The following is a 20,605-nucleotide window of genomic DNA, read 5'->3' as shown; positions in this document are numbered from 1 at the left end:
CTCCAATTTGCTGTGTCAGGAGACAGTAAAGTCATTGGCAGTTCTGCATCTGGGAGAGCATCATTCCCACAGCCACTCACTTACCTGGGGCTCAGAATCACTTGGCAGATCACCTCAGCAGGAATTTCTCCCAAAATCATGAGTGGTCTCTGAAGTCTTGTATTGAGGTCCATCTTTGTGGAATGGGGCATTCCCAACTGTTGACCAGTTTGCAACAAGACACAACCAGAAGTGACATTAATTTTGCTCTTGAGCAGATCTTGGTCCAGGTTCCTTAACTGACGCCTTCCATATTGATCATGGATCAGCTCTAATGTATGCCTTCTCTCTGATCCCAAAAATCCCACAGTTCATTCTCAAGCTGAAATTGAACCATGCCAAACTGACTCATCGCTCCAACCTGGCCAAGGCAATGTTGGTTCTCCAACCGTCTCAGTCTATCAGTTTGGCCTTCCATATCTTTTCATCCCGACCTACAGACTCAGCGCTAGGGTCGAGTTTTGCATACAGCACTTCGCATTTTACATCTCACAGCATGGATGCTATATTGCTAGATGAGAAGGACGACTGATGTTCAGAAGCTGTTCATCAGGTGTTGCTTAACAGCAGGAAGCCCTCTCCACTTAACCAAAGAAGTCGCCTTAGTAAACATTTTTCAATTTGGGCACTTGATCGGGGAAATCAGCCAATGCTGGTTGGTATTCAGGGCACTTTGGAGTACCTATTACACCTTCAGTCTCCTGGTCTCTTCCTCAGCTCATTAAGGGTTCACTAGGCAGAAATTTTGGCATTTCATCCACCCATCCAGGTAAAGTCAGTTTTCTCAAAACCCCATGGTGGTGAGATTTCAAATGGGAATCATTCATCTCCACCTGCCTGTGTAAAAAGCCAGTTCCCTTGTGGGACCTTCATAGTGTCCTGGCTGCCCTTATGGATGTCGGTTGAAATCTCTGTCCCTCCTACATGAAAAGACAGCCTTCCCTGAAGCTATGAGATCTACAAGAGTATGCAGCTGAAGACCTTAATGGCAGAGCCCCAATACACACAGTTTTTCAGTGAGAAAGTAGCTTTATGGCCGCATCCAAACATTTTCTAGAACGTGGTTTCATAGTTTAATCTTAACCAAATTTTATTTACTTTATTTACTGATGTTTTCCTAAACCACACTCCAACACAGATGAACAGTGCCTTCAGATGTTGGATACGAGGCAATGGTTGGCATTCTACCTGGACTGTACTAAGCCTCTTTGGTCATTGCTTCATCTGTTTATCTTCTATGCACTTTTAATGAAGGGACAGGCGATTTCTGGGCAAACAGTTTCCATGGATAACTTCTTGCACTCCTTCTGCATATGAAATAGCTGAGACCACGCCTCCATAATGACTATGGGTTCATTCGATGAGGGCCCAAGTGATGTCAATAGCATTGATCAGTGATGTTTCAATATTGGACATTTGCAAGGCTGCTACCTGGTCTTCTCTACATACTTTTACCAAGCGTTATGCAATTACCACTGCATCTAGGTCAGATGAAACTTCATGAGGGCAGTCCTGCAATCATTCTTTAAGTATATTCCAAGTTCAACCTTCTATGAGTACAGTTTGTGAGTCACATGAGTGGAATACATGTCTACAACCATTTGAAGAAGAAAATATAGTTACTGACCTGTATTGTAACTTGTTCTTCAAGATGGGAGGAGGGAAATGCATATTGCATGACCTACCTTCTGTCCTCTCTACATCAAAGTTTCTATTCTTGATATCCAGTGTGAAGAAATTGAGGGGGGACTGGGGCAGAGCTGCCCCTGTGGGTACTGCTAGGAAAGTTCTCCAGCTTTGGTGCACTGGGCACGTGCACACCTCAGTGTAATATATGTACACCCACATCTTGAAGAACAACCATTACAATACAAATAAATAACCATCTTCTCCTATCTTGACATGCCAATAAGATTCATGAGTATGCCCTGCCGCAGGTCTTGGGTGATGTTTTTTGGCCTGTGTTATGCAGACTATATGATCATAGAAGGTCCTTTCTGACTTTAATAACTATGAAGAAAGTAAAATCCCCTGCCCCTACAACACAGCTCACATTCAAGCTGTTTTTGAAGTCTGGAGAGTGTCAGATGAGCAGCTAGCATTATCTGAACCAAAACCTTTGACCCGTCAGAGCACTGTCCTTCCTTATCCATCTGTTTACTCTGTCTGTCGCTCTCTATTTTGAATATCATAAATATAAACAAAGTATACAGAGCCAAATTCACTTCTGAAGTAAACAGGTGCAGCCCTATTGACTTTAGTGCAGTTGCACCCACTTACATCAGCAGTAAATTTGGCCCATATGCTAAAAAGCACACAACTAATGACAGTGGTACGGAATTATAAATCCTGCTGGAAATTTTCTAGTTAGAACAAATTTATTATTAAATGGTCAGAAAAAAAATCACAAAAAGGTATTGGAATAAGACAAGATGAGAACCTCAGTTTATCATAAAAATAAGAACTTTTCAGAAAAGTCTAATCTTGGATACTAAATAAAAATTGGTCTATGATCCAGGCAGTGCTTCAAATCTCTTTGACTTTTATTTGTTCCCAGTATTTATTCTAATTAAGACTGCGCTTTTGACCAAATGCTGAGAGAGTCTTAATAGTTCTTAATCCACTCTTACTCAGGCAAAATTTCAACAGAAGTCAATGGAAGACTTCCCTGAATAAGGACCTAAGGATCTGATCCATTAACCATGAGGTTCAACCAAGCAGTGACTGGAAATGGAACATCCCTGCTTACGAAGTATCTAAGCACTAGTAGTATATACACCAATGTCCAGAGACAGAGTAGTGTTAGAAAGGAGTCAAAGTAACTAGAAAGCTCCAACCCCACCTGGAAACAGTGTTAAATTATTTATCTGTTGGCTTTCCTCACAATTGCATCTGTGAACCTCACAAACATTAATGAATTTATCCCCGTAGGGACCACAGGGAAGTATTATCTTCAGTATTACAAGTGGGGAAATGGAGCTACTGGGCTATTATTGGAGTGATTTTCAGAGGTGCTGAGCACACAGTTCCCACTGACTTCTGAGGGAGTTGTTTTGAGTGATCAACACCTCTGAAATTCAAGCCATCAGTGACCTGCCTATGTTCTCACAGGGAGTCTGTGGCACAGCTGGGACCAGAACCCAGATCTCATAAGTTCCAGTCCAGCAGCTTAATCATAGGACTTTCCCCCTTCCTTGTTGAAGCCTACAGAACCCACAGAGAACCTACAAGGTTGCACTAAAGCAGTGTTTCCCAGAAATCATCCCTTCAGCACAAGTCACAGTGAAACAGTAGGTGGTTCCAGCTTCACAGCTGTCTAGGAGCCAATAAAGTCCAACAAGTCCATGCATATTTACATATATGTGGTGGAAGGAGAGTATGAGGATTCCTCAACTGAGCTAAGAGCCCCTCAAGCATTCGGCTTTGGAACCTCAGGCACTGGGCTGTAGCAGGAATAGCCTCAAAGAAATTGAGAATCAAATGCATTGAAACTAAGAAAGGGCAGTTGTACCAATGCACAGATGAATATCTTTTGTGAACTTTTGCACACAGAGCTCTTCTCCTAGCCTGTACTCACCTCCTCATTGACCCTCTTACAGAATATAGCAAGCAGGAAGACAGCAGCAATGGGTGGCCCCAGGTAGCTGGTGATAGACTGTATGTAATCAAAAAGCTGCCCACTTTGAGCTGACTGCACCACAGGAATCCAAGCAATGCTGATACCAATTAAAGCTAAGATAAATAACCTGCAAATACAACCAATAAAAAAACTGTTAGCCACTTATTTATAAACATCAATCAGAAATACAGAAATCACAATGAACCAATCAACAATTTAACAATTCATTGTGCTATTCGACTAGCATTAAAACATGAGTAAAAATAACAGTAATCAGCCATCAGCACTGGGGAAAAAGAGCAAGCAGCAATGAAATCTCACCCGATCCATCAGCTCTCAGTCAGCTCAAAATGAGAACTCTGCTCTCAAAACAATAAATCAATAAGTCACAAATAAACACAGCAATCAATAAAACAGCAGAGAGAGATGAATAAAAGAGAAATCAGCAGCATAGCTAGTGAATATTACTGATGTTGTAGCTTTGTCTAACTGGCATCTTGGAATGAAATTTAAACAGATCCCCTGGAATATCTGTAGGGAATAGACACCTCAGATTAATCTCTAAATGAGAAACATGGCCTGGAAACTACCTCACAGAATATCCAGAAAGACACACATGGGATTAAGCTGTCAGGCCACAAGAGGTCACTGCTGCACCACATGCATTCAGTGAAAGGCTGTTCATCAAGGCACTTAAAAGTGAACTTTGAAGGGTACAGTTTTGTTAGGTTCCTAATGCTGGGAAAGGGCACAGTAACACTTACCTTCCAGCCAGCATGAGCTCTCTCTCAGATGCCCGGGATCGTATTTTGGTGTAGATGTCCATGGTGAACAGAGTGCTAGCACTATTAAAAATGGAAGTCAAGGAGCTCATGAGAGAGGCCAGCATGACTGACAACATCAGACCTCGCAAACCTGAAACACAGAAAGACACCACCTGAGCTGGGGAGGGTCAGTCACTGGGAAAGCTCCATCAGTGACATCTCTGAGTGCATGATCTAACCTCCCCAACCCAGCTATCTCTTAATAAATGAAGCATGCCCAGGTTATAACAACTGCATGGTACCCTACTGGACATAAGCAGAATGATGCCTTCTAGGTCAGGAAGCACAACATTTACAATACCACATAATACCCAGGCTGGGCTGTTAGGAGATGGATAATGCCTGTGTGTATTTACTCAGATGGGGTCCTTTGTGTACAACATCAGGGGTCAGAGACACTCCCAGAAACATACATGCTCGTCATTTATACTGCCTGATTGGACTCTGGATCAGTGGGAGAGAAAGAACACCGCCCAGGAATTACCCCTAGAGCGGTACATGATCAAACAGCATTATGATACTCAAGGGAAGATACCAGCATTACATACAACTTGCAAGAGATGACTCCACAAGGGGCATAGCAAAACCAATCCATACACAAGGGAAGTGATAAGAAACCCAGACATTGATAATCAGAGGTCTACCTAATACGGAAATGTCAGCTATCTCAATTCTCAGTCCCTGATCCAAACTCAGCTTGCAGTTACGCCAGAGTAAACTTTAAACATTTATTCTAAATTTAGATCTTAAAGTCAGTGGTCCCTTGTGACCACTCTACCTTTTCGCCCCTAGCTCACAAATAAGGCTCGGATGCAATGGATGAGCATTTCTCTTATCTGAGAGAAATGGCAGGTTCCCACTGAGTTGCTGATGGGTGGCAGCTGCTGCTTCAGTTTATAGGTCTAGGCTGCTTTGGATCTCATTGGAAGCCAAGCTTTTCACCTTGGCATTACACATCCTCCACCCTCCACAAAGCCCTGCTGCCTTTCATTGCATTTAACTCCAGGTGCTATCATAGAATCATAGAATGTCAGGGTTGGAAGGGACCCCAGAAGGTCATCTAGTCCAACCCCCTGCTCGAAGCAGGACCAATTCCCAGTTAAATCATCCCAGCCAGGGCTTTGTCAAGCCTGACCTTAAAAACCTCTAAGGAAGGAGATTCTACCACCTCCCTAGGTAACGCATTCCAGTGTTTCACCACCCTCTTAGTGAAAAAGTTTTTCCTAATATCCAATCTAAACCTCCCCCATTGCAACTTGAGACCATTACTCCTCGTTCTGTCATCTGCTACCATTGAGAACAGTCTAGAGCCGTCCTCTTTGGAACCCCCTTTCAGGTAGTTGAAAGCAGCTATCAAATCCCCCCTCATTCTTCTCTTCTGCAGACTAAACAATCCCAGCTCCCTCAGCCTCTCCTCATAAGTCATGTGCTCTAGACCCCTAATCATTTTTGTGCCCTTCGCTGGACTCTCTCCAATTTATCCACATCCTTCTTGTAGCGTGGGGCCCAAAACTGGACACAGTACTCCAGATGAGGCCTCACCAGTGTCGAATAGAGGGGAACGATCACGTCCCTCAATCTGCTCGCTATGCCCCTACTTATACATCCCAAAATGCCATTGGCCTTCTTGGCAACAAGGGCACACTGCTGACTCATATCCAGCTTCTCGTCCACTGTCACCCCTAGGTCCTTTTCCGCAGAACTGCTGCCTAGCCATTCGGTCCCTAGTCTGTAGCGGTGCATTGGATTCTTCCATCCTAAGTGTAGGACTCTGCACTTATCCTTATTGAACCTCATCAGATTTCTTTTGGCCCAATCCTCCAATTTGTCTAGGTCCTTCTGTATCCTATCCCTCCCCTCCAGCGTATCTACCACTCCTCCCAGTTTAGTATCATCCGCAAATTTGCTGAGAGTGCAATCCACACCATCCTCCAGATCATTTATGAAGATATTGAACAAATCTTTTGTCAGGGCAACTATCTGTCCCTTCTCCGTACAGACCTTCCTACTCTCATGTTTCCTTGGCCATCTTTCCCTTTGTCTTCTGTGCTCACATCCCTGGGTCTAGCTGGCTACTTCTTCAGCTCATCTCTCGTGTAACTCTTCTCCTTAGTGGTCTGAGGCCAAACCTGCCAGCATCACTGTCTAGCAGTCTCTTCCCAGAGAGGGGCAGTCTTCTCAGCACGCACTGAGTTCTCAAACCTTCCCTGCTGTACCCTTCTAAAATCTGCCAAACTCATAGGCCAGGGTAAAGCAGAGGCCCCATGTGTATGGGGCTTGGCTCTCCCAGCTCCTCTTCCAGGAACGATGCTACTTTTCCAAGTGAGAGACTCTTGCCAGTGAGAAGTGAGGGAAACAGACCTCAGGCTGGAGTTCTGCACAAGCAGCCTCCCTCAAGTAGCTTATCCTAATGCAGACAGCTGAGAAGCAGCCCTCCTGACTGTGGCCTAAGTCTGCACAAACCCATCCCTTCTTAGTGGTCCATTTGGAAACCATGGGCATAACATGAAGGCTTATACTTGGTTGCAAAAGTTTCTCATTTTTCGCTGAATGTTTACCTATCTCCCTCCAGAGGTGCATTGTTCTGCAAAATTGAATAGGCCTTATAATGTACCAATGGCTGTGCACCAGAAAGGCTGTACTTTCTCTACTCAGCCCAGTGAGGTTAGCAGAGGAACTGCAAGTACATCCCTCAACACAGAGATTCTGGCAGAGGCAACTTCTTAGTAGTAGCTGGCAACTGTAGGCCAGATTTACCCCTCTCACAAGGCTAACGCTGGCAGCATCTTATTGGCTCATGTTTGCAAATAAGCAAGATTGTCACCGCTAGTCTGTAACCATCTATGACATAACACACGGCATGTGTTAAGGTTCTTTCCCCACTCTGAACTCTAGGGTACAGATGTGGGGACCTGCATGAAAGACCCCCTAAGCTTATTTTTACCAGCTTAGGTTAAAAACTTCCCCAAAGTACAAACTTTGCCTTGTCCTTGAACCCTATGCTGCCACCATCAAATGTGTTAAACAAAGAACAGGGAAAGAGCCCACTTGGAGACGTCTTCCCCCAAAATATCCCCCCAAGCTCTACATCCCCTTTCCTGGGGAAGGCTTGATAAGAATCCTCACCAATTTGTACAGGTGAACACAGACCCAAACCCTTGGATCTTAAGAACAATGAAAAATCAATCAGGTTCTTAAAAGAAGAATTTTAATTAAAGAAAAGGTAAAAGAATCACCTCTGTAAAATCAGGATGGTAAATACCTTACAGGGTAATCAGATTCAAAACACAGAGAATCCCTCTAGGCAAAACCTTAAGTTACAAAGAGACACAAAAACAGGAATATATATTCCATCCAGCACAGCTTATTTTACCAGCCATTAAACAAAAGGAAATCTAATGCATTTCTAGCTAGATTACTTACTAACTTAACAGGAGTTGTAAGTCTGCATTCCCGATCTGTTCCCAGCAAAAGCATCACACAGACAGACTAACTCTTTGTCCCCCCCCCCCTCCAGATTTGAAAGTATCTTGTCTCCTCATTGATCATTTTGGGTCAGGTGCCAGCTAAGTTACCTTAGCTTCTTAACCCTTTGCAGGTGAAAGGGTTTTGCCTCTGGCCAGGAGGGATTTTATAGCACTGTAAAGAGAAAGGTGGTTACCCTTCCCTTTATATTTATGGCAGCATGTATAGGAATATACTGTGTATATTGGAATGATCTAGGGCCTACGATAGCTGAGCCCTGATAACTCAAGAAAGTGGTGCAGTACATTAATGATGTCAAATCAGACTAAATGAGAATGCACGTCCCTAGTTCTGGTAGCCGAATTCCAGCTCTGGGACATCTCTCCCCCACAACACCCAACTTCTATTAATATGCCATCCATGTCTTTCCCACAAAAACACTATCTTACCATTCGGCATAAGGTCCACCACCATTTTTGGATAAGCAATGTTTGAACAGCCAACTTTGGTGCCACAGTAGTTCTCACATATTGAAGGCACGACACAAGCCACCATATCTGAGAAAAAGATAACAAGACGGTTAGCTGGGGTCATAGCAGCAAGTTACCCATAAATCAAGAGAACTTCCCAAACCCATCTCCATGCTAAACCACTGGATTTATTTGCCTGATCTCACCCTTGACTCCGCAGCTGTGGGAAGGAATTCCATTCCTGCATCACCTCTTTCCTAGCCGGGGAACAGTGATGATGGTGCTGAGGTCAAGCCACCAAAACTGCATTTGCAGAACTGCACAGGAGGTCGGGACTGAATCATGCGAGGACTGCAAAATCGGGGCTCAGGGGCCAGGGCAAAGTTAGCGTGTGCTCTGAAAGGCCCTCTCCTGCTCAGAGTCACCTGCTCTCCTTTGTTGTTGTACACACAGCTCATCGGAGAGGGGAAAAAACAACTGGTCCTGCGCTGACACTGAGCTCTGGCAGCCTGCAAATCACAGGCATTTCCGTGATCTGGGAACACTCCTCTGTGGGATCCAGGCACAACTCCCTCTGCGCCAGCGAAACGTCACTCACAGACAGGAGTGTTTCCCACCCACTCAGGTAGAGCAGGAATGCTACCAACAAAGAGGGCAGTAGAGAGAGAGACTCTGAGACACCTGTTCTGCACCAGGGACAGTGGAGCCCTGAGCAGGGGATGGAGAAAGAGCAATAGCTTCTTATTTTGTGGGAGCAGCTGGTGTATGCATGTGTTTTGGGGGTGTCAGTGAGGAGAGGGGCTGAAGGAGTGGAGGAGGGGGAAACAGTGAAGAGAAAACTGAGTGGGGCTGGAAGAGGAGTGAGAAGAGAATGAGGGGGCTACAGTACTAGGTCTTACCTGTGTACAGAATTCGACTGATCATCCCAGGCATCACCATCACAAACATGGGCAGCAGCTTCAGGTACCCACACATGACACAGCCGGCCTTCACATGGGACATGTTCTTGGCTGAGAGGCATCGTTGAACAATAACCTGTCAATGAGATAGTAGATGTGAATGACTCCAGCTTTGTCACCCACACACGATGCCGGGCACACCAAGGCACAAAATGAGACTCTTTAAACTGTGTTCCAATTTGCCCTTCCCCATAATTAGAAAAACAAAAGAGCACTTGAAGGCCTTAGAACAAACCTAAATGGATAAAAGAAAACACTTTTGTCCAGGGTATGTTTAACCTGTGAGACTCCCTGCCACAGGATATTATTGAACCAAGTAGCTTAGGAAGTTTCAAAAGGATTAGACATTTAAATGAATAAGAACAGCAGACACAGTTACGCTAGCTAGGATACAAATTATAAGGACTTTCAATCTGATCACCAGCTGAGGGCTGGAAGAATTCCCCCCAACTCATACATGGTATGCAATACTGCACCAATACAGTAGTACGTTCCCCTTCTGAAACATACCAGTTTGATCATTTTTGGAGACTGGAAGGACCATTGACCTAAGGAGAAGAAAAGGAAAGGAAACAGATGGACAGTCCCTCAGCCTAGCACGGAGGGACTGACATACACAGACCATCTGCCCAGCATTGTTTATGCAAGGAGATTCCAGCAGCACACATACAAGATACACCTAGTACAGCTGGATGGAAAGCCAGGTCTATACCAGGATTGATAAAGGTCATTATATTTATGTTGATGTCCTACTAAGATGCCCACATTTGAAAACTAGATCACAAGAAAGGGAGAAAAGCATCACACAGAACATATGCTCAGCATGACATCAAAAGGGTAGTAAAGGAACACACACACACCCCATTGACTTAACATAGAAAAGGCTGAGCATTTAAAAGCTATAGAGAAAAATCACCTTCCCTTAAGGAGATAAAGGCATGGGGGGTGGGGTGGGAGAGAGATCAGTCCAACTACACTGCAGATTTTAGAATGCTCTGAAATTCCAATTGTTGCCTTTACACTACCTGATCTGTGCACCAGTACCACAAAGCGAGGATGCTCAAGCCAAAGGTAAGCCCCGGCCATGGCAAGTCTCCAGTGATTGCGTCTCGGAAGATGTGGAAAGAATCTTCCCGAGGGGTGTAGCATTTTGGATCAATGATAATGTTTCCATATGAGGTGTTTCCTGGAATTGCTTTCATATATTTCTCCTTAAAGGCCTCATATCCTCCTACTTTGGCAAATGCTGAAAAATAACGTAAAGATGCTTGAAATTCCTGATGGAGTAGAAGAGCCCCAGGAGAAAACTCCATGCTATCCGTGTGACAAATCTGCCCAACAGAGATCAACATTGTCAGAAGACATCAAAGTATGTGCTATGAACAGTCTCAAAAGCAAGGAACCACAGTGGCTTTCCTTCTAAAGATTCCTTTATACTCCACTGTCCTTCCCATGCCTCAGATGCCTGCTTACACTTTGCCAAAAAGTATAATGTAGGTATAATATCTCAACTTCATTTCAGTGAAAAGCTTCCAAAGAGGAAGACCAAGCAGTAAGAAGCTACAAGGTAAGGGAGAGGAAATTACAGCCTCACAGGGCTCCCTGCCTTTACTATCTCCTCTTGATTAATTTTGTAGGTTGATCCCTAAATACTAGGGTTCTGTGTCACAGGTGGACTGCATTTTAGTATCTTTGTGATCTTGTGGACACCCAGCCTCCTATTCACAATCATGCGGCCCACCTCCTCTGCCACTCTATGTCATCCCTATGGTAACTACAGAACCTGCATAAATATTTAATGTATTTGAGCTTTCTTCATGCAATTTAGCAGCTGGAAACAAGGCGCAGCCATACCATATGACCAACCAGCTCCACAATTAGCACCAGAGGTCCATGGACCACAGACTCAGAATCTTGGTCCTACTTTAATATTATGCATTCCTGGATGTGTTGAAGGTGCAATGGTCGGGATGACAGGAGGGCTTAGCAATGCGGCCCTCCCCTTTCCCCCAGCAAATACATGAAGCAATTGGAGCGCCTCAGTTGTTAACCTGTCAGGACTCCACAGTGCTAGATCCATTTCCACAGGACACTGGGGGCTGTAGCTGATCATTCCAGCTCTCGTTCATCAGATTTACTTACCAAATCCTGTGAGAATAAAGGATCCCACCAGCATGATGATGGTCTGTAAGGTGTCTGTGTAAATCACGGCAGCAAGGCCACCTAAAGGCAAAGAAAGGCCAGAAAAATATGACAGCCCCTGTGCTAATGCCTTAGTGGGAATCACCTCTCTTTGTTTCCTTCTCTCTCTCACTCACACACACACCCCTCTCCCCTTTCATGCTCTCATTTTTACCCTCTTACTCCCCACTTCCATTTTCATCTTTCTGGATCCCCTTTTAACTTGTTTTTAATTTATCAGTCTATTCCACAAACTCACCTGTGATAGTGTAAAGACCAGTAACACCCAGCAGTATGATTATGGCCAAATAAAGGTTTAGCCCCATGGCCATTTGGATAAATATAGCTCCAGAGAACATATCTGCCTAATAAAAGGAAAGATGACAGTTTAGGGAATGCTTAAGATATCATCTCTACTGATAGCATCTCTTTCCCCCCACTCTCCCAAGCACTGCACAAAAGAATAAAAGCACATGCAAAATAAAGACTGGTCCTGTCTCCTTGGTCACCCAGATCTGCTTTATTTTAACTGCCAGTGGATTTTTGAAGTTCATGTCTTTGTTTCTGCAGTTTTTACAATGGTTTCCAGAAATCTGTCAGTGATCCATCCTAGCCAAATCTGGCTACCCACCTCTCCAGGCCTGTGAATTTATGTATAGGGAAACAGTTCAACAAAGTTCTTAAATCCCAGACCATCAAAGTCTTTTGATAACCTTTGCATTATAACCAGGAAGAGTTTTGTTTAAAAACTCTTTTGTTTTTATTTAGGTCTTTGCTCAATGCCATTCTTCCAGGCTCACCTTTCCAGTGCAACACAGATGCTTGGTATGACTGGTCTGCCTAGTTGAGGACAAACAGGAATCAAAGATGACACCTTGTTTTACACAAATTCCATGAATATCTGTCAAAGTAATTAGCATTCAACAGGCCAGCTGGAGAAACAATTAGCTCTTGTAATGACATGGATTTTGCAACTTCGTGAATACGGCCTGGGATTTTAGTTACCAACACATTTGCACCAAGGAAACCCCCTAAAGTAGAGATAATTTGAAATCAGGGTAACCAATTCATGCCTCAGTGTAATTTCTATCTCTATTAGGGGTTTGCAACAGTGCAGCATGCTGCACCAATGCAAAGGGGGGAGTGTCTGGGGGTGGGGATTTTCCACAGTGCCTACATGCCTTAGGAGCATATATGCCATTAAAAGTCATCTCACTGAATTTGTGCTCCTAAATCACTTAGGAGCTTTTGAAAACCTCACCCTAAAATCCCAGGGCAGACAAGGCTTAAGAGGGATGTTTAGTCCTCAGCTCTACTAGGCTTTAGGGCAAACATTTATTCAAGGAACATAGGGAGCGCATCTAGTCAGGTATTCTGCCACAAGGAGAGGGGTAATATAAAAGTCATGCATCTGGCTAATTGTGCCATGCTGTACATAACACTACTTAGCACATTTTACCTTTCAAGCCCTTTACAATCAGTAAGTAACATATCCTCATGACTCCCCAGTCAGCCAGGAAACTGAGTATCATCCTCCGCGTTTTCCAAACAGGGAAACTAAAACAAAAATATTCCGGGGCAAATCCATTCCACAGCACTCAGCCTGAGTAGCTGGGCAGATGCTGGAGGAAGAAAACCTCTCCCCCAGGCCACTGAGGAAACTCCACCTTGAGACTGTCACCACCTCAACACCCCGCCCCTTCACCCCTTCTGCTTTCAGGGCAAGAAGGAGACCTGTGCAGCTGCAGATCCTCCAGCCCTGCTCCCACCACCAGCCACATGCAGAGGCATTGTGAAGCTGAACTGTGCACCACACAGGGTGTGAAACGTATGCCTGGTCCCACCAATGAATTCCATCCCTGCTTTCACCATCTGTGGCCATGGAGGCTGGGGCTGGGTTAAGATGCAGGAATTCAGAAACCGTAATCCCACAGGCTAACTGTGAGCCCGTGCTGCTCTCTATGGGAGATGATTCATTCCTGACCCTCACAGCTGATCATCTTATGCCCCAAAGTTTGAGGTTTAAAACATAGTTAATTATTTAACATCCTGAGCAATATGTAAATTCCTTGGATTTACTGAATCACCTTCCGAGTTCACCTCCTCTACCTCCCAGTTACATTATTTACTGCTAATGTTTCCTTGTTATGGATACCATTAAAACGTTATCTCTCTGAATGTACTAAACCTTCTCCATGCAAAAAAATCACTCTAGAGCTAGGCACACATCATTCAAGAACCACTAGGCAAAACTATTAATGACATGAGTGTCCTTTTACAACTTCCATTACATCTAAAGAATTCCAAGAAACACTTGCAATACATTCACAGACTCGGGTTTTAAATTCCTTCAGATTACGGGGGAGCATCCAGGTACTTGTTTCCCCAGACACCTAGTCTTAATGTAATCAGTTACTGGTCACCAGTGCCTTGCCTACACTAGATGATTTTCTTAAAATTGCCCACCATCTCTACCGTGGGTACAGCTCCACTGGTGACAGCAATGGAAGCAGCACTAATGGTTTTCAGCTCCCTGAAAGCTACCATGGCAACAGCTCGCACAGAGCTGTAGGCTCATGCAGCAGCCGACTGACTTAAGCTTCTCTACTCTGCTTCTGCAGAACTCATCTTGGTTATGGGAGCCCCATGGAGTCAACCCTGACAGCACGGAGTTTCCTAGGGAGCAGTGGAACAGAGCCACAAAACAAGATGGCGGTGGGGGAGGACAAAAAATACACAGAACAGAAACAAAAGAGAAAAGAGGCAGAAAATGGGCAAGAAAAAGGAGAGACAGTAGCAATTCTGCAAGGGAACATGGAAAAAGGGGAGCCCATCACTGGTGCACCACACAGGGGAGGAACTCTGCCCCCAAAAGGAAGGGAACCTCTGCAGTAGAGAAACCATGGAACATAGAATGTTGCACATTGAGCAAAACCCCAACAATCACATGTACAAGTGGTGTAAAGGAAGAACCAGCATGTAAAACAGGCACCCACGATACAAGATACTGTGGAGATACAAATATGAACTGCACTGGGCGTCACTGTGACCTTACAATTTATTTCAGCTTCAGCCTTGGCAGCCACAATGCCCTGATGTGCTTTGATCATGAAACTGAGAACTTCATCAAAAGCCAGCCCCCCTTGGAAGCTACCAACTCCCCCATATTCTTAATTCCCAAAACAGAATTACTAATTAAAAGCTTTGCATAGGGGGTTTCGGTCTGCCAATTATGAACCACCCTATTTCATTCCCATACAGAGGATAACCACTCATGGTAGTTCATGGGATGCTCTCCCAGAGACTGATTAATATCAGCTACGGGTGTTATTCCAGTTAGTCCTGGATGGAGAATATTCACAGTGTTGTTAAACAACATTCTCCCTAATCTATAGTCTTTGGGGAGAGCATTCTAAGCATCTTTATCAACAGTCATTTGTAACACATTAATTAAAATCTCCCTGATTAAGATGATACAACCCTGCCCGCTATTTTAACCCTCTTAGCAAGCAGAATGATGAAATCACCTTTGTTCATATTCCAATATGCTCATCTACAAAGATTAATGCTTCTATATTGGTCAAGGGACATTAGGTGTATTTCCCTCCGCATCTGAACTTTCCTCCTCATCTCAGCTTTTTCCCTGACAAGACCCTGCTCCTCCAGGTCTTCTGGTGGTATCAGGTAGCAGCTCTGATATTAACCTTCCTCCCAGAGAACCTGTTTTCTGTCCCTACTTTTTCTTACCTCTACCAGCTGCCACAAACAATGCTCACTTAGGACTTTCCCAGAAGTTGTGTAACCATGAGCCATCACATTCCAGGTAATAACCTTCCCAGTCATCCTCTTCAGGCAGGCTCAGATAAGGAGATGCAGAGAGGTAACCCCCAAAACCAGCTGCTGCCATTTGCCCTCTTAAATACCCGAAGCTATTCTTGTGGACCCTCTTGTTCCAGTCTACACTTATTAGGACCAACCAGAGTGCCTTGATTTGCTGTGGTGAGCTGTTCTTCAACCATGCTGTAGGCACTTTTAAGGTCCTCTGCCTGCCACAGTAACCCCAGCCTACCCAATCAAAGACAAATGTCATATTCCATTATACCCTACATTTCAGTTTTAACCTGCTTAACAACATGTTTTTAACCAATCATTTCATTTTGTCCTTTGTGTTTTGGAATGTCTTATACATTGTCCAATCATATGTTAATATCACATTGTGATTATGCTCCCGCAAGGTGAATCGTCTCCTCATACATTTCCATTGTATAAGCCCTTTCTTTTCATTTCAGTAACAACTTCATTAGAGAATCACAGGCATAAAAACAACCTTAAAATAGATTATGAAACTAGGTCACACTCAACCATATTTTCACTCTATAAGTAAGGCTACGATTATGTCACAGAGGTCAGAGAACTTCCATTGATTTCCATTGACTTCCGTGCACTTTCTGCCCCAGGGCTGGAGTTCCCAGCCAGCCCCTCCGCCCCCCCACCCCCCCAGCTCCCAACCCCTACCCTGGTGGAGGGACCCTGCAGCTGTCCAGCCATGGCAGAGGGCTGGTGGACCCTGCAGATGCCCACAAGCCCTGCTGGTCAGCTGCAGAGAGTCCCTGCCGCCCGCCGTAACTGGGCAGCTGCAGGGTCCCCCCGCCACGGCTGGACAGCTGCAGGGAGTCCCCGCTGTCTGCCATCTGGGCAGCTGGCAGACCAGGGGCGAGGGGACCCTGCAGCAGCCCAGCCCCACGGGCAGGGGGACCCTGGAGCTCCTGCCCACTGCAGCGGTGGGGGACCCGGGAGCCCCAGCAGCGGTGGGTGTTGAACCCGCTGACCCCTTTTTGTCAGGGATGTTTTTAGTGAAAGTCAGGGACGGGTCACGGGCTGCTGTGAATTTTTGTTTATTGCCGGTGACCTGTCCCTGACTTTTACTAAAAATATCCGTGACAAAACCTTAGCCTTATCTATAAGCAATATAAAAATCTACCTACTTGCAATTCTTTATTGTCTTCTTTTAATGTAAGTCCCATAAAGCTTTGCAAAATAAAGCTAACAGTTTCATACATAAGGGATGCTTGGAGCCCTAGACCTATGTGCTAACAATACCATGCCCATTTAAATGGATGCAACATTTCCAATTACAGCTGCATATAAGAAACAACAGTTGTGTTGACAGCTCCTCACGGAAATAAATGCTACAGAAATGAAAACGGAAACCAAAAAGCCAACTTGGGGATTCGCCATAGACCTAGCCTATTTAATTTAACCTTGGTAAGAATCAGTCATTGTAAGAGTGTGAGAATGGGAGCAAAAGGCCAGCTCTTTTAGGTTACATTGGACTATTATCACACTCAGCTCCTATGCAGAGGGCAAAGAATAACCTTCTATGGCAACTGCAGGAAAACAACAGAGCCAGGTCTGCCTGACCTGTGGACTTGGATGGAGATTTAATGGGTTCAAAAGGGGAGGAAAATCACAGCTCCCTTTGCTCCTGCAATCCCCTCGTTAGCCACACTTCATAGCTCAAACTGATCCACAGACAGGCTCTTTCCTCTTCCCTCCCTTCCTCTCCTTGCACTTCCCCACTCCTTTATTTTCTAACCCCATCTCTCTTCTCCCCACCTGCCTTCCTCTCTTTTCTTGCTTTTGCTTCATTAGTACTAACAGGTTGCATGTTCAGCTGAGGATACAGATGGAAGGATGTGTGGAAAAGTGGGGACAAAAAACCCATTCCTTGAAAGCCCAAGGCCCCTTTTCTCCCACTAGAGCCAAAGTGAGTTACTCATACTCTGCAGCAGGAGAATTTGGCCCAGGAGTAAGAATGGGAGACCTTAGAAGGAAGGCTCTAAAACAAAATGCTGAAAATGGGGTGGGGTGAATGTTCCTGGGTAAGAAGCAGCAATAGTTGCCCTTGAGGGACAAGGGCAGAGAACCAGGTACTAAAATTCTGATAGTTTGAGATCTTCTCTTCAGTTTCTCTCACTGACGCCTGAGATGGCGCATACAGTATATAGTACAAGGCTCCAGCCAGCCTGACCTGTTCCAGAGGGGAGCACATGTGGAAACAAAATCCTGGAAAAAGAAAGCTAAATCATAACCACCATCTAGAGAAAGAGTCCCCTGGTATAATCCAACAGGCACAGGCACACCTAGAGCTGTAGAGCTGATTTGGATGGTCAGCACTGCTAGACGGAAGAGTGACAACATGGAAACAGATTTTTACCTACCTAAATAGAGTCCAGGCAACAAATGAGAGAAGTGAACCATACATATAGAGAGATTTTATGTGAGCATAAAATAATAATACAGATAGGAACTTCACTTAGAATAGAGGAACTGGAAAAGCTTAACTCACCGAGATCTTGGTGAAAATATAGAGGAGCAGAGAAAGGACTGACAGATATATCTGAATCCGTCGGCCCCCAAACCGCTTCTTGAGATACTCTGGCATCGTCACCACCTGCAGAGGGAGAGGGAGAAGAATTCACACTGTGAACAAAAGACAATTACCATAGGGGGCAGAGGCTCTTCCGTCCAGATACCACACTGGTAAGTGCACTAGAAATGCAGATGGCCTCCAAGAAGCACAGAAAGACAGTCTGTCAGATGCTCCTCATGTCAGGATCTCAAAGACACAGAGACCTCCTTGTTTAAATACATACAGAAACAACTTATGTCGAGTCCCTGTCACAATCAGGTCTCTCCTCCCACTGAGAATGGTTTTGTGATAGTGCTAGACCCACAAACACAGCAGGCTGAAACAGAAAGATGAAAGCTGGAAACAATAAAAGGCATAACCTAGTGTTTGTACTTACCCCAGCCCTGATGTAGATGGGTACAAACAACCAGCCAAGAACAAATACAATTATCAGGGCCTGTAACCAAGGAAAGAACAGCTGAATTAGCCTCTTGTCCTTTCACCAGCACTTTCCAAGGCCACGTATCCAGCTGCAGAGAGTAAAACGGTGACCAGTGCAGGCGCCCCGGCCTCATTCTTTCCACTTGTCTGGGCATTTTACAGTTGGAACTCCAGGGGTGAAGTCCCAGCCTTATTGAAGTCAATGGGAGTTTTGTCTTTGACTTGAATGGAACTAGGATTTCACCCCAGGTGAACAATAGAAGCACCCAAGGAAGAGTCCCCCACTGCAGCAGACTTATTGAAGTATCAAAGAGAACGTTGCTTCAGCATTTCCCCATGTCTGTCCATGGGGAAATTCATTTGTAGTGTGTCTAACACTGGTCTTAAAATGTCCTTCTGTTGCACTATCCCACTACAGCTCCACTAGTCGTAGCAACCACCAGAGCATTAGTGTACCCTGGGCACAGGTGCTTAAACCACTGTTTCATTACTCTTGCCCGGAGCAGGCCAAGGCAACATGGTGTTTTAAACACCAGAAGCACCCAGAAACCTTTCTGTGTTGGCAGATTCACCATTGTTACCACTGGGAAATGTGAAGAAAGTCTAGGGATGCCACCCCAGCACCCTTTACTAGTCTCCAGGCAGCCACCGACACAGGAAACAAACCACTAACAAATCCAAGTGTGTTATGAACAAGTCTCACTTGTGACTAGCTCTGCTACTCCAAGGTGTTGGACAGCAGAGCTTACTTCCATGCCCATGTCACCCACCAGACTAGCCCACTGACCTGCCTTCTGCAGTGGGAATAGTTAAACGGTGTCCTTATACATTATAAGACATATAATACTCTCATATTTGGGACTATATACTGTAAAGTATGGTAGCTCTGCGATACTACATACTGTATATTCTGAGCATCAGATATTTTATTGTAGATCATACATCAATATTTCTTACTTAAATGTTAGCAATTTGTTTTGTGCAGACTTGTGCACATTAAAACCAATACAGAGCTAAATTCTGCTCTCAGAACTGCACTCTAGATCTCTCATCCACACGCTAGTTCTTTATTGCCTCTCTGAAGTTCTGCTCATAGATCAAGCATAGGACATGCCAGCCATATTGGGCACCATGCTGCTCTCACTTCCACCCATGTACATCAAGAGTAACGCCACTGAAATCAATGGAATTACACTGACACAGAGGCAGTATAAGTGAGAGCGGAATCAGGTCCAGTTCTCTCTCTTGCTAACACAATCAGTATGGATCCCAAAGCAGCATTTTCCCATGTATATTAGCATGTTTATCAGTTCCATTGTGTTGTTCGTATTGTAATGTAGCTAGCTAGCTTCTGTGTACATGTACACACATGCACATCACTGTCCTCCACGTCATCAGAACATAATAAAAAGCGACAGTTTAAACTAACTGATTCCAATGTGTGCATCTCTCTAAGCGAGCGTCTACTCCCTTCCCCTTACACGAAGAAGTTGCAATCTATATGCGGCTCATTTTATACCCAGCACACTTCTATTTTAAAAAAACCTAAGGCCCATATGCTTCCTTTGATGATTCAAACCAATTACAGGGAAACCCCAAATCTCCAAGGTCTTTTGTTGTGTTGCATAAACTCCTTCGTGAAGTGCAACAGCCAGGGGCATGGCCACTATAATTCCAGAGGCTGAGGATCCAAGGGAAAGAGCTAGATCTCAAGGCTCTTGGCTCATTCGTGTTCTCTCATGTCCAGATCTTCCTGGGGCACCAGGTAAACAGCTGCCTGTTCCAGACGCCTTGCTGCCAGGAATTGACCTCCTAGTGACTGTCCCCAATTTCCCTCCAATGAGTACTGATGGTAGAGAAGCTAGTGCTGTTCAGGGCAGTGGTAATATGTGATGCAAACTGCACCTTCAGACCAGCTAACCTGAAAGGGGAAATACATCATAAAGGGGCTGTTCCCCAACTCCTGCATCTCCTCCAGGCCACACATACATGAGCTTTGTTGCTGAATCCATGGAGGACTACAGGTAGAACTGACTGAGGAGAGGGAGCACGTTACCTTTCGTCCCAGCTCTCTCCCCCAGATCCTTTCCCAAACCTTTTCGGTTCTTCTGCCACTCCAAGCAGTAGTCGTGGTACTTTTAATCCATTGAGGTGTTTGGTTATAGGACAGGAGTCTGGCCCCAGCAGACTGAGCA

At 44.8% G+C, this 20,605-nt stretch overlaps 2 protein-coding genes across 5 annotated transcripts in view; both read right to left on the bottom strand.

Moving 5' to 3' along the window:
* GNAZ (G protein subunit alpha z) overlaps positions 1–20,605 on the bottom strand; it is a 264,810-nt gene that overhangs the window by 201,161 nt on the left and 43,044 nt on the right. The gene's annotated exons all lie outside the window — the stretch shown is intronic.
* Positions 1–20,605, bottom strand: part of LOC102934028 (sodium/glucose cotransporter 1-like) — a 75,753-nt gene that overhangs the window by 17,354 nt on the left and 37,794 nt on the right. For all 4 annotated transcript variants that reach the window (XM_043529444.1, XM_043529445.1, XM_037878665.2 and 1 more), the window contains 9 exons: positions 18,367–18,426; positions 17,907–18,011; positions 11,817–11,922; positions 11,519–11,599; positions 10,402–10,622; positions 9,317–9,452; positions 8,397–8,504; positions 4,423–4,573; positions 3,617–3,785 (listed from right to left, as the gene is read on the bottom strand). In XM_043529444.1, the coding sequence (XP_043385379.1) occupies positions 3,617–3,785; positions 4,423–4,573; positions 8,397–8,504; positions 9,317–9,452; positions 10,402–10,622; positions 11,519–11,599; positions 11,817–11,922; positions 17,907–18,011; positions 18,367–18,426 (1,137 nt within the window). The remainder of the gene's footprint in view (positions 1–3,616; positions 3,786–4,422; positions 4,574–8,396; positions 8,505–9,316; positions 9,453–10,401; positions 10,623–11,518; positions 11,600–11,816; positions 11,923–17,906; positions 18,012–18,366; positions 18,427–20,605) is intronic.

Source organism: Chelonia mydas, chromosome 15 (assembly GCF_015237465.2).
Source record: "Chelonia mydas isolate rCheMyd1 chromosome 15, rCheMyd1.pri.v2, whole genome shotgun sequence".
In the NCBI taxonomy this organism is placed as follows: Eukaryota; Metazoa; Chordata; order Testudines; family Cheloniidae; genus Chelonia; species Chelonia mydas.
The sequence above is the reverse complement of the archived record's forward strand: the minus strand, read 5'-3'. Positions and strand labels throughout refer to the sequence as shown.